Source organism: Felis catus, chromosome C1 (genome assembly GCF_018350175.1).
Source record: "Felis catus isolate Fca126 chromosome C1, F.catus_Fca126_mat1.0, whole genome shotgun sequence".
In the NCBI taxonomy this organism is placed as follows: Eukaryota; Metazoa; Chordata; class Mammalia; order Carnivora; family Felidae; genus Felis; species Felis catus.
In genome coordinates this window covers 159,570,147-159,583,992 of record NC_058375.1, presented here as the reverse complement: position 1 = coordinate 159,583,992, position 13,846 = coordinate 159,570,147, and the positions used below count along the sequence as shown (strand labels likewise).

Genomic DNA, 13,846 nt, shown 5'->3' with positions numbered 1-13,846 from the left:
AAAAAAAACAGAGAGGGAGGAAAACCATAAGAGACTGTTAAATACAGAGAACAAACTGAAGTTTGCTGGAGGGGTGGTGGGTGGGGGGATGGCCTAAAGGGACGAGGGGCATTAAGGAGGGCACTTGTTGGGATGAGCACTGGGTGTTTTATGTAAGTGATGAATCACTAAATTCCATTCCTGAAATCATGATTACACAGTATGTTAACTAACTTGGATTAAAAAAACAACAACAACAAATAAAGAATAAAAAACATAAGGCCTTCTGCCTTTGCATGAACATGCTATAAAAATCTCTTGATAAAATTATCTATTTCCGAATAAAATCTTGGCCTTGGGGAAAGAAAAGGATGCAATTCCTGCCCATACCTTACTGTTTCCTCTTGAGCAAGACAACTAAACCCCTAATCCTAAAACAAACAAACTAAAAAACATTTTTAGTCTCCCCCCTCCCCTACCTTTGACAGGACCTAATGAGCCTCAAGCTTCTGCTAGAGACAAGCAGCAGGTGTGAACAGTCCTTGCCTTTCGTCACCCCGGGTCGCACGCCCCGCACACTTCTGCTAGGCACCGCGGTCAGCCCACGGATACAGCCCCCGCCCCACTGCGGGAGAGCTCCTCCCCTGCCTGGTTCTGTGTACTTCCTCTAGGAAGGCATATGCCCCTCCAGCTCCTCTGATCCCTAGATCTCTGTTGAGTCCCTGGCCCAGAGATGGACATGGTGGTGTACAGGCAGGGAGCCGTGCGTGTACCAGACGGACTCATCCTCGCCAGGGCCCCGCTGCTAGACTCCGGGTTAGATGAGGACAGATCCTGGTGGTCACTCATTCGGCACTGAGTCAGGGGTGTTCTAGATGCTGCAGAGCCAGTTAAACCAGACCCAGTCCCTGCCACCAAGGCAGGGAGGCAGATGTGTGTCAGCCTCCCCTTAAGTGTCCCATTGTAGCACTTTCTCACCTGAGTCCTCTCTTCCTTCACTTCTCTGCCAGTCTGTGGGGACAGAAAGACCTCAGGGGCCGAAGAGAGCTGCAGCCTGGACACAGAAATTCCCCCAGGAGCCTGCCTTTAAATGGCCCCTGTTTGACTAGGCTGATTTCAGTTGGGTTCTTATCACAACTAAGAGTCTTGATGGCTACACTGTCTTATTGTTGAAAAAAAAAGGGAAAATAACTGGCATGTTAAATTCTGATTAAAAAAAATGAAGGTACTGTTAGTTCGGTTTGCATTAAGAACATCCCATACGAGGGGCACCTGGGAGGCTCAGCTGGTTAAGTGTCTGACTTGGAATCAGGTCATGATCTCACAGCTTGTGAATTCCAGCCCCACATCTGGCTCTGTGCTGATGGTGCGGAGCCTGCTTGGGATTTTCTCTCTCTCTCTCTCTCTCTCTCTCTCTCTCTCTCTCTCTCTCTCTCTCTCTCTCTTTCTCTCTCTCTCTCTCTCAAAAATAAGTAAACTTAAAACAGAAAATGCCATATGAGCGCTCACAGGACCCCACACTTACCTCCGCCAGCCCTCCAGCTGCCTGTGTCATCTATGCATGTCCACCAGGCTGTGAGCTGTCCCCCACCCTCCGGTGGCCCAGGTTGTGGCCTCGCTCAAAGGACAAGTGAACAGTTCCTATTTCCACCTGGACACCAGGCCCAGCTCTGCCACCCCTAGCTGGGAGCCCGAGGGAGAGTCCCTCAACCTCTCTGGATTCACCATCTTCATCTACAAAATGAGGAATTGAGGGCAAAGAACTTCAAAGTCTGCCAAGCTCTTTACCCGATCCACAGGCATTGGTATGCATTTTTTAAAGCGACCCAGGCAGAAAGGATTGCCTTGGCTGGAGAAGAGGAAGGGGGCTCACCCTGCGGGCTTCTGGCTCTTCCCAGACCTCTACGAGACCAGAAGTTGAAGGTGCTCGCCAGCCACACCTAGAGTAGGGTCCTGGGGGCACGAAATGGGGTGGACTGGAAGGCAGGAGACCTGGGGCATCACAGCACCTCTCTGGACTTCAGTTTCTTTGGAAGGAAGATGAGATCTTAAAGTTTCCCTGGCGTATCCCGTTCTGGGGTGACTGGCCGCCTTCCCCAGCAGTGCCACGCCTCTCGCTCCTGCTCAGAGGCTGTCAGCAGCTACACCTTGATCTGGTTTTGAAGGCTGTGCTCCATATGATATTTCAGTTTCAAAAGGCTATCTGCTTGCTAAAAAGAAGATTTTCCAAACCGCCGATCTTTATAAAGGGCAAGCTCTTTACTCTCCTGCCAAAACCAAAATAAAACAAAAAACCCTCTCTCAACTCTCCACTTCGGTGCAGTCTCAGCTCCTTGGCACGGCATCCAAGGCCTTTCAAGATCTGGCCCTGAACCCCTCCGGCGGCAGATGCTGCCCCTGCACACGGCACCCTTCACGATCCGGCCGCCCAGAGCAACCCGGGGTTCCAGAACGCGCCGCGTGCTACATACCTCACGCCAGCGCGGCTGCGGGTCCCTCCGCCTGCAGTGCCGCTCCGGGAGCCCCAGCCGGCCGTCAAAGCCTTCCTGGATCTCCCCAGATGGAAGTTTCCTGCTGCCGTGCTCTCCCAACCCTCCTAACTCATCACACCGGACACTAAATCGCTAACTCACAAGCGGTGTGGTGGAATGCCTTTGGCTGCTGAGACACCTGGGTCCAAACCCACCACTTAGCTGCACTGGGGCCTGCCTGCGAAGCGGGAATATTCGCCTCTGCGGAGCCGTGGGGAGGATTACACTGGGGTGGGAGCACGCAGCCCGGGGCGAGGCCCCCAGGCCGGTCTGCCCACGGAGGCTCAGCTGTGACGGCCACAGCCAGGGCCTAAGGTCAACCTGGGGTTGCGGAGCCAAGGGGACGGTGGAATGGTGGGAAGCAAGACTCCTCCTCACCCTCCTCCCGCACTAGGTGCTCAGACTCCGGATGTTTCTTGAAGTATTGGAGGGGTTCACAGGCTTGTGAAGGGCTTTTCCTTTTTATCTTAACAACCCTCAGGTTGACATATTTACTTGAAAATTGTGTCGAAGACTCCTTTTGGAGAATGCACCCAGGCTTTTCTGTATCCTCACCCAGCTAAGCGTCTGCGGTGGAAGGGAAGCAGGGGACTAAGTCCCAGAGTCCCTTTCCAACGAGCAAAAAGCGCCCCCACCCTTGGGGCCGCTCCCGCAATGCCCCAGCCCCGCCCAGGGGCCCTGCGAGGCCGGCCCGGAGACCCCGCGGCCTCCGACGCGGAGCGGCTTTCCCAGGCTCGTGGCGCCACCTGGTGGCCGCGGCGCGCACTGCGGACCGGGCTCCCTCTGCACGTGGGCGGTGGAGAAACCAGGAATCTCTGGGTGAGAGTCAACGTTAGGCGCCGCGGCCTCCCGGCTTCTGGGGACACAACAGACCTGGGACAGGACGGACCTACCCGGAGTCAGTTCCTATCCCAGAGCTTTCCGGCTGAACGAACTGGAGGAGGTTTCTCAACGGTTAAGTGGAGATATCGGTACTACTTGCTGGATGCCCAAGAGAATAAGAACACTCGCTCAATATGGCGCCTGGCACCTGCTGTCAACTCAATACTTCCCTTTAAATGTATTCCTTTTTCTTACTAAAGTTTATTTGTAAAGGAAACTGCTTTAACCTCATCCAAAGCAACTCAGGTTTTCAAAACATGCTAAATATATAGGTGTTAACATTAGAAAATAAAACTTTCCTCCACGTATCACACTTAGCAACACCAGTCCGTGGGAGCAAGTCCAGAATCTGTGCTTGCCCAAGGCCCCCTCGTTTCTCTCTTCTGCCTCTTTCCACGTTCCAAGCACAGTCAACCCTCACTCACCCCCTCCTGGAACACAGCAACACCAGGGTGTCAGAGATCCCTGTGGGTTTTTTCCCCTCAGGTTATACTATGTGCCTAGAAGAGATTTGAATTTGGAAAAATGAGCTGTCATGCCCTTGCCATTCCAGGAAAACAAAACCAAAAACTTGGCAGAGACCAAGGTGGGTAAATGCCTCGTTTATTAAATGCACCCTGAGCCCGTTTCAGCTCTCTAACAAGAGCATGCTGTCATTATGTTCCCCTCTGCCCCAAAGCACACAGGGGTTCAGCTGCCGGTTTCAAATGAAACAATGTTAGAAGGGTGTGTGCTGCTTGTATCTGACAGCTCACATCATTTCCAGAGATCTAAATGCCAAAGCAAGGCAGACTCTTGCCATGTCTATGGGCCTCTCTGCTCAGCACAGCTGTCTGAAGACTTAGGAACATTGCTGACGAAACTGATTTACGAACACAACATTGTAGGGCAGTCACAGTGCAAGTCTATTAAGGCTAATGTGGTTGATAATTCTAACCTAGGGGCCAGTGTTAGAGATTTCTTCGTAGAGAGCTCCCCGTATATATGACCAGCCATAGAGTCCTTTTAAATGCTGCCGGAGATCACCAGTCCCCACCCTCCAGGCTAGGCAGCCCTGGCCCCGTAAGTCCCATTTCTCCCCTACATGGAAACGATCCTGTTGTTTCTGTTAATTAAAAGGGCATTCAAATGTGTTTTTAAAAGATTGTGGCAATACTCAAGTGTGTAAGAGAAGAAAGAAGTTCCCATCACTCTACCACCAGCCACCCTAAGTTCAAGGGCTCCTCAAACATGCTTCCCCCATAACCTCAGGCAGACTTATTGGCTCCAGTCTTAAGCCAGACCAGCTTGGTCAGAGCTGGGCAAATGTCAGCCACTTTCCTTGAACCAGGACTCGAGGCCATTTAGAGTGGAGGGCAAGGCGGCCATTCAGGAATTCAGGACCTCTTATAACCCACTCCTTGATACCCAAAAAAGAGAACTGGTGATAAATTCCAAGAGTTGGTTGTTAAGGTAAATAACTAACAGCTCTGGGGTCCCAGAATTGGCTTCAGGAAGAGGCTGGTGAAACCCGAATCCCTGTCACTGTCCCAATCATTGTCCAGACCTATTTCTCCCCCAAGTTTATTATAGTTTAAGGGACTGCTTAACATTTTGTAAACCTTAGTGTCCATTCTACCATGGTTCATGGATTCAAAATAATTAAGCCCGTGAACAATCTTGTTTTCTGATCCTGGATCCCCCGGGTTCTGGGCCATCTACCTTTTTGAAGCTCCCTTCCAAGAGAATACTTGAGAGACACTGCAAATTCAGATGCCTGCGGGCCAGGTGAGGACCCTGGCAAACTCAAAGATTTAGGCTCATGGTGGGGTGGCTTGGAGGGGGATTGTTTCCTTGCGGGACTGAAAAATCCCAGATCTTGGGACTTTTTGAGAAACCAGAAATCTGGATTTATGTGAAACTTTCTGATGTTTAAAGTTGGCAACTAATTCACATTTTAATATATACAGGGCAGTTCAAAGGAACCATGTCTGTGGGGAGCGGGGGGGAGCCAGTTTGCTACCTCTTGTTCACCTGGCAGATTGTCCTGCAAAGGGCTGGCTCAGTAACTTTTTTTTTTTTTTTTAAAGAAAACTGAGTTCATTCATTTTTTTAAGTAATCTCTGCGCCCAACGTGGGGCTTGATCTCACTACAAGATTAAGAGTCGCACGCTCTACTGATCGAGTCAGCCAAGCACCCCTATTCACCCCACCAGCAGCGAGCAGGTACCTGAGTCCCAGTGGCCTTCGCGGACCAGGGTCCTGTTTCTGTGGTCAGGAGATACTGTGCAACCTCAGCTCTGCTAACACTGAAAGTCCGAGGGCCCAACCCCACTGGTGGATGGCTTTCTCATGTTACGTTTGAACTGGTGAAGTGGGCAGAGGGCACCCATATTCACGGAACTCCCTGGAGAGGCAGCTTTTTCTGCATCCAGCCCTCAGCTGCTCTGTAACAGATAGAAGCTCTGTCCCCATGAATGGTGCATTCCTTCCACTGCCCCCCAAACCAGAGCCCAGGATGCTACCAGCCTGAGGGTGGTCCCACGCACTCTTCCACTGGCCTGTGGTTCTGGTGTTGGAAAAACTGGCCTTGGCTGTTAATCTCCCACTCTTCTATTTAGTCAAATTCGCTCATATGCAAGAAGCCTATACAGGAATATGTTGGTTAGCAATACAGGAGGCTCTTCTTCCTAGGTCTAATGCAAAAAATACCAGCAGTAAGCGAGTCCCTTAACATGTGCATTTTGCTAAGTGCTAAAATATCTTAGTAAACAATGATCTTTGTGTTGTCTTATTACCTTCCCAAGCTCTGGACTGCCAGAGTGGGAACAGGTTCCGCGTGGAAGAGAAATGTGTTTAGCGGCTCTTATTCTCTGGGAGGCTTTTCAAAACTCCGAGGGCCCAGGAATCCATACTCTAATTGAGATGATTCTAATTGCAGCCGAGGTTGAAATGCTATGCTTACTAGGTGGTCTGATAAAGGGAAGGCCTTCACCTTCAGGCGAAGGCAGAGCCATCCCTGAACCTTAACTGGTGTCTCACAAATAAGAAAGGTGTTTTTCATTGCATTTCCTTTTTCAACGGTCAGGCAATGAGCTAAACGTGGCTGTTCTTGGTAAGTGTGCTTAATAATGAACTAAGGATAAAACAGGAACAAAGCCCAAAGGGGAAAGGGGAAATCCTCCTCACGGTCTTAGCTACCAAAGATGCCTCTGGGTGACAGCAGCAAGTCGATTTCTTCCATCCACCCTGAAGGGGCTGCTGCAGACGCTCCAGCCTCCCTGCCGCTAGACAAGCTTTCTCAAATGCAGATCTGAGCTTGTACCCCTTCAGGGACCCCTGTTTTTAAGATAAAGCCCTAACTCCCCGGCCTGGCACTCGGGGCCCCCTGTGCACTCTACTCCTGGCCATTCCTCAAAGACTTCAGACTCTCCCTAACCTAGGTTTCTGCCTCCTCCTTTGCCTGAGTAACTCTTCACGTCAAATGTCATCTCAGGAACCTTCCCGCCCATCTCCCCAGCACCCTCACCAGACTGCCTCTTCTGGCTCCACACGGGCCACGCCAAGGGCTCAGTCCAGTCCCACAGGGGGGCAGCGGGGCTGCTCATCCGGCCTCACTAGTTCCTCTTCTTCCTCCTCAGTAATAGCTGGGCACAGGGCAGGATAAAGACTTCACTTCTTTGCTTCCCCTTCAGGGAGAAGTGGCCATGTAACTCCACACTGGCCAGGAGGATGCAAACCACAGGGCTGTGTGACACTTCTCTGAATTATCCCCAACGCAAAAGGGGATGTACCTTTCTCTTCTTCTGGCTGGGGCTCCACCTGCCATCCGGGTCCACGGGATGACCATGCAAATGGAAAAAGAACACTCTCCAGAACTACAGATAGGGGCTGAGGTCTCTGACGTTGTTAACGGACCAATCCTGCCTCTACCAGACTATCTCTATTGAACTCGGGAGAAAAACTTTTTTGTTTAAGCCTCCATTATTTTCAGAATATTTGTGATAACTGAGTTTATTCCAAACATCCTCCACCATCACTGCCTCAATCGTGTCTCTCTTGTGTGAACTTGGGAACACTGAGTGATATAGGGAGTTCAAAGGTAATTCTGAGTGCATGTGATCCTTCCACCAAGGGCTGGCCAGAGAGCTCATCTCCATGGTTAGAACACTTCAGGACTGCCCTGAGGCCCGACACACCCTACACCCCACACCCCAAGCTCTCTTTGCTACACAGCCACAGTAAGTGGCTTCCTGGCAGGGACACGTTTTTATATCTGTGTCTCTGGGCCCAGTACAGGATCCCTACTTCCATAAACACTGAATCTGGTTTTCCAGAAGGAAACAGAGAGTATCTAAAATACGTGTTTCGCACCTCAGGAAGATCCAATGAGCCAACACAGACCAACTCTGTGCCTAGCTTCCAAGCGAGTGCTAAGAATCCCTCTCTCTCCAGAGCTTAGTGTTTTATATATGCTTATGTTCCTTTTTCTGGGAAGACGGTCCAGGGCTGTCATCATTCTCAAACGAGAACTGTGACCTCACAAGAGTTAAGAATCACTGCATTGGAAGAGCTGCTGTTTTTGTTTTTTGTTTTTTAATCACTTTTAAAGCGTAAAACTTACTTGCTTTCCACTAAGGTATCTCCTTGACATTTTAAAAAATATGAGCATCTTTTAGAAAGTAATAACAACTTGCTCACCTCTTCCTATACTGGAAAGTAAAAAATCATATAACATTTAAGTATGCTTGTGAATATTTTTCCTACCAGTTACAAGCTCTTGTTAAAAAAAATAGGATTGCTAACTGAAATATTCTAGAATTATATTTACAACGCAAACAGAAGAAGCTAGTGCTCAGAGCTGGAGCCTTCTTTTATCATTCAGCGTGAAGTACAAACCTGGTTCAGTAGTGGATATATCCTAAAAATTGGCTGGTGCTGGGCCCCCCGTTAGAGGCACCAGGTTGGCGCTGGCAAGTCTAGCTTCCGGCTGAGCGGTCGCAGCTCAATTACACGTGCTGGGCCCTTAGCAACATTCATGCTACTACCAGGTCAATAACTGATGAACCTCTTTTGTCTTATTTAAAAAACAGATATAATATGCATTTAATTTCATTGAATAAATCAATTCCACTTAACTTACCATCTCTTAGAAAACTTGGGAGAGAGCCAACAAAAGACATGAAAAATTACATTAAAGATGTGTGACATACTTGAGAGTTAACAAGTGCATACATGGCAATTAGGAGTTGTCATTTAAATGCACCACAAGAAGAAAAATAAAATTACTGTAATTTATTGCTGAATCTATGCTTGTCCAGTATAGCTATAATATTAGAAGTAGCCACAAAGTGCCACCTTCTGGTTTAAAACTGTGCAGCATTTCCTTTATTTCTTTTTAAATGCCATTTGATGGTGGACGTATAAAGCAACAGCAGCAGTTACAAAATGTTGTCTGAGTAATTCTGAGAGCTCTAAACAAAGATCTGTGAATAGGCTGAATAAAAAGATGTCCAATTCATAGTGCACACTGTGTAACTTTAACAAACATCTTTAGTTGGAATTTTCGTGTAAACCTTTAGAGATTGACTCACAGAAACCAAAAGTAAAATATCTGTTCCTTTCACGATTTAAGTGAGGTGGTCGGCATTCTCAAAAACGACTTACAAAATACAAGAAATGTTGCATGTGAGTACTAGGCATAAAATATTTCATTTTCTTACAGGAGGAGCAGCAGGGGGACAGGGAGCCTCGTGGATGCCCTGTCACCTTTCCCAAAGATGTGTACCCCCACGAATGGCAGTGGAAACCTGGCAGCAAGCCACTCTTAAATTCTTTTTGGTTGTTTTTAAAATACAAGCACTTTCTGACATTTCCCTCCCAGCCTATGAGCCCCACCCCGACTTGGCAGGATACAAGCCCACGTCCTCTTCCTCAGTTTTCCCCTTAGAATTATTTACAGGATGCCTACAGATACGGTACAAACTAGTATGAAATTAATGAGAGTTTGCATTTCCAGACACGCTCCTGTGGTTAGACAAAGCCCACCACACCAATTCCGAAGACCGGTTCAAAGTTAAGGTGACTCGGAGGCACTTGCATCCGTAACTGCAGAAGCAGGCTTCTCGCCGGCTGGGCTGGATTCGCAGACTCTGTCCTCAACAGTGGTGGGGGCCTTGGGAGTGGGGGGCGTCACATCCGCGGTGGGTGCGGAGGCAGCGTCTGCCTTTGCAGTGGTCGTGACAGGGTCGGAGGCTGGGCTCCCGGTGGGTGCGAGGGAGGGTAACAGCTCCCCTGAGCTCGCTGCAGAAGACACCTCTGGAACCAAAGGGAATGACGGGAGGAACTCGGATGGCATGGGGAGAGGTGCAATGCCAGGTAAGTTTCGGGGAGGCAAGGAAGGAAGAGGTGGCAAACCTAGGACAAAAACGGCACAGATCATACATCCTCCCGGCACTGAAAGAGCAGCTGTCATCATCACGTGACTGTTTTTATTTGCATTTCATTAAGGAAACTGAAGCCAAGCAGAGACACCACAAATCGCAACTTCTGCTTATCCTCAGGTGGAGGCCAGGACAGTTAGGGTTAGATATCCAATCCAAGACCAGCTGGCCAGAAGGAAAGGTTCCCGCCTTCCAGACTCCACAACCTCCATGTGACTCAGCCAGTTCAGAGAAGAAATGATTCTCCCCGTTAGGACAGGCAGAGCCCACCCAGCAAGCAATGCGGCCACACTAGTGTTGGACATAACTCCCCTTCAGTCAGGCAAGCCCCCAGCTGAGTCAGAGGGGCCCTCTGGACAGAAACAGGAAGAGGAGACGGGCCGGCCTGGGGGGGGAGGCGCTTGTCCTGTAGCCTCCTCCCTTGGCCTCACCTCACCGTAAGCACTCAGCCTCTGTTCAAGCCCTCTGACTGACTGTTAACCATTACGCTTGGTGGGCTCAACGTGAGGATTTCAAAATGGAGAATGAAGGAAAGAGCGTTGCTTTTTTAAGAAACAAAGGAATGGCAGAAGGTACGATATATTCAGAGCAACCACCGGGCTGGTGAAAACCTCAATGCTCTTAGGGTCTATCTGTTAAGTCGAGGAAAGGGCGGATGAAGCCAAGAATACAGGGCACAATAGAAAAAACAAAAGGAGTGGTAAGACAGGGTAAACATGAGGGTTTACTAGTCTTCCTTTTTTTTTTTTAAACTACTGGGCGGAAAGTAAATGCGTCCATGAGGACAGGTGATGAACACATACAGATGGGGACGGCACAACGGGGACAGCTACGACCGAGACAGAAACACGACCGTGCACACTCCCTGACATCACCAAGGGGCCTAGCTACTGAAATGAGCAATCAGCAGTCGCCTTGACATGCGGTCCTCTCAAAGTTGAAGGTGAGTAATCGTTAACTGAAAGAACAGACTCGTGGGCCACTCTGCTGCTTCATTTTCATCAGGGCATAAAATCTGAGCGTAAATACTTGGGAGTATCTGCCAGCTTCACTATGTGTAGCTAAAGTCTCTCTCAGTTTTTATCATAAAAACATCTATTAGTAACAGAGAATACGTATCAAATAACAACAAACCCAGCCAGCTGAGCAAGGGTGACAGTTTCACAGCCCACGTTTCTGGTCTTGGCTACTCAAAACAAACACCGATGGTGGCAGCTACCCAAACACGAGGAGTCCATTCACTTGCGCTGGGTGAATGCACACCTTCCGTCCAGTTCGCTCAAAGCAGCACCACACTGCTGTTCTTTATTTCTATAACTGGCCTTTCTGGTATCTGGGCTGTCAGGGTGCAAGGAGAGGAAAATGGAAGAGAGGCGGCCAAGTAGAGGAGAATCACAAAAATATTCTTCCTCTTTTTTAAGCTTTTTAAACAAAAAAAATAATATTTATTTGAAGCAGCTGAAATTTGTTCAACTGATCTGCCCTTTCCAGAAAAAACTGCAATAGAGGATCTGCTTTCCTGGGTAAAAGCTTTTTATTTAGACAGAGTCCTAGGAAGGCAAGATGGGCCACATACCCGCGTTCACCAGTTCTGGTAAGCTGACGCCTGGCATGACGTGCGGTGTAGGGAGGTTGAGGTTGGGGAGGGCGGGCAGGTTAGGTAGTCCTGCTGGTAAAGGCATCAGACCTAAAGAGAAGGCAGAGAACAAATGATAAAACCACTTCCTCCGGGGAAAACATTCAATCCTCATGTTTTGAAAAAAATACTACCCACTTCAAATTGAGAACACCAGAAGTCCACTTACTGTGGGGCAGTTCTGTATCGTAACATTCACAAAACAACAAAGCTCACTGTGTGAAATGTCTTTCTGTACCTAAGTGATTAGATGGCTAAGTAGGTAAGGCTTAAAAGACACTCGCGTACCTCCAAACCCAAGAGCAATAACGATGATGGCCTGAGTGTCGCAGAGAAGGAGCTGATTTATGTCAGCAAGTACAGTAGTAAAAGGAATTAAATTTCTTTGAATGGCTGAGGTTCACAATCCTTCTGGCTTTTTAATTTTTTTCTGAAATAATTTCAGACTTACAGTTGCGAAAGTAGTTTATATAACTATAATATATATATACCATATATATATATATATATATATATATATATATATATACACACATACACACACCTTTCACTCAAATTCCCCACATGTCAACATTTTACCACATTTCTTTACCACTCTCTGTGTGTGTGTCTGTGTACACACTTGGTTAATCACTAAATATGTGTGTGCAATGACATCTTCAGTCATACAATTAAAGGCTCTCATGATGCAAGTATATTTGATCCCTGAAATAATAGTGTTATTGCTAATAACACCATTATCCCTGAAATAAGATTGTTATCTGAAAGGTAAAGAAACTTAGTCTTCACTGGGAACAGTAAGAAATAAACACAAATCTAACTTCATGTTAAAGCTTCTAAAGAAGCTAATATGGAATGCTCTCTTTCAGCACAGAACTTTTGCATATTCCTTCTTCCTGCCTCACGCTGCACTGGAGGCATAGCTGGCTGAGGACAAGGAGCCTGGGGCTCAGAAGTTAACAGCTGGTGACTGACAGCTCAGTGCTACTTACTCTCATTTATCACAAAGGTATAGCAAAGATAAAATGAGATGAAAAGACATAAAAAGTCACCACAGAGGTATACGGTTTTTCCCACTGTTTTTTAAGGTGCACAATATTACTAATGCTATTATCACTACATACATCTCCAGTCTCCTGCTGCTTACCTGGTAATGTAGTAGCTGGATTCATTGGTGGCACAGAAGTGAGGGACTGGCTTACTTGTGGTGGCAATAATGGTACTGTTGGTACACCTAAAACAAAAACACGATCTTAAACAAAATTTCTAACAATTTCAGCTGACAAAGAACGAAGACACTTTATTAGGACAGTCTTCAGACCCCTTCCCTCACCACCACGGTAGGATCTTCATTCCGTGGGACTCATTCAGGCCCGGCTTCTGGCTGCTTCACCAACTGTCTTAGCTGATCTACATACTCTGCCTGTGGCCTTTAACAAAGACTGTTAGCAGCGTCTCGGCTAAGAGGGCGGGAGGCTCTGCAAACCCACCCCAGCTAAGCTCACTGGACAAGAATTTTATACCTGACATAAGGCTAGAGTAGAAAACTGTTATACAAATTCAGAAATGAGACTTGAGGATTCTAGTCAATCTCTACGGGGCTCCTGAACTAGAATGCCCCATAAACCTAGGGCTGCTGGCTGGGGGGGTGGGGGGGTGGGGACCATGTGCCCTTTGAAACCATGAATGCTGGTCTGTGAAAGGGGAGAAGATGCAGATGGCCTGGAAGAGACAAGAGAGCATGTGGGCCTCCAGAGATGGAGAGAACGACCTGGCTTCCTGAATTTCCATTTCCTTTTGATCTACAGGCTCTGTGACACTCCTCTGAAGTCTTTTTACTGATGTTATTAGCTTGAGAAGGTTATGTTCTTCAAATGCAAGTAACTCTTAGGATTCTACATAATAAAGGTTATCTATTAATGTCTACCACCTACTCATGCTAGAGGCTTTGCTGTTATCCAAACAATAGTGCACACGGAGTCCAGATTTTCTTACAGAAATGTGCTTAAATATGGTAGCAGGAATGAACTGTGCCTAAAAGCATGAAGCAACCCTTTTCATATAATTACTTTTTCATGTTATTTACTTTTCTGCAGAAATTGGAGGCATGTAAAAGAAGAAGAGGGTTCTTTGCTTTCATCAGATTCTCATTAAAGTTGGTTGACTACTACGTTTGTTCATTAATTCCAGCTTTTTGGGGGCACCTACGGGGTGTGTGTGTGTGTGTGTGTGTGTGTATATATATATATGTTAGACATTGTTCTAGGCACTGAGGCACTCTACAACATAAAGAAATTAGAAATCACTACCTTCAGGATATATTCTAATAACGGACAGGAAAAGGGACACAGAGATTGAACAAGTAAAATAACCAACATGTAAAATGGTGGGAGTTC

The 13,846-nt window shown here is 47.5% G+C and overlaps 1 protein-coding gene across 1 annotated transcript in view; it reads right to left on the bottom strand.

Annotated features, from left to right (window-relative positions):
- Positions 1–8,651: 8,651 nt before the first annotated feature.
- Positions 8,652–13,846, bottom strand: part of GORASP2 (golgi reassembly stacking protein 2) — a 35,351-nt gene continuing 30,156 nt past the window's right edge. Inside the window, exons 8-10 of the mRNA XM_003990844.6 lie at positions 12,598–12,684; positions 11,391–11,501; positions 8,652–9,788 (exon numbers count right to left, since the gene is read on the bottom strand). Coding sequence (XP_003990893.1) covers positions 9,448–9,788; positions 11,391–11,501; positions 12,598–12,684 — 539 coding nt within the window. The 3' untranslated portion in view covers positions 8,652–9,447. The remainder of the gene's footprint in view (positions 9,789–11,390; positions 11,502–12,597; positions 12,685–13,846) is intronic.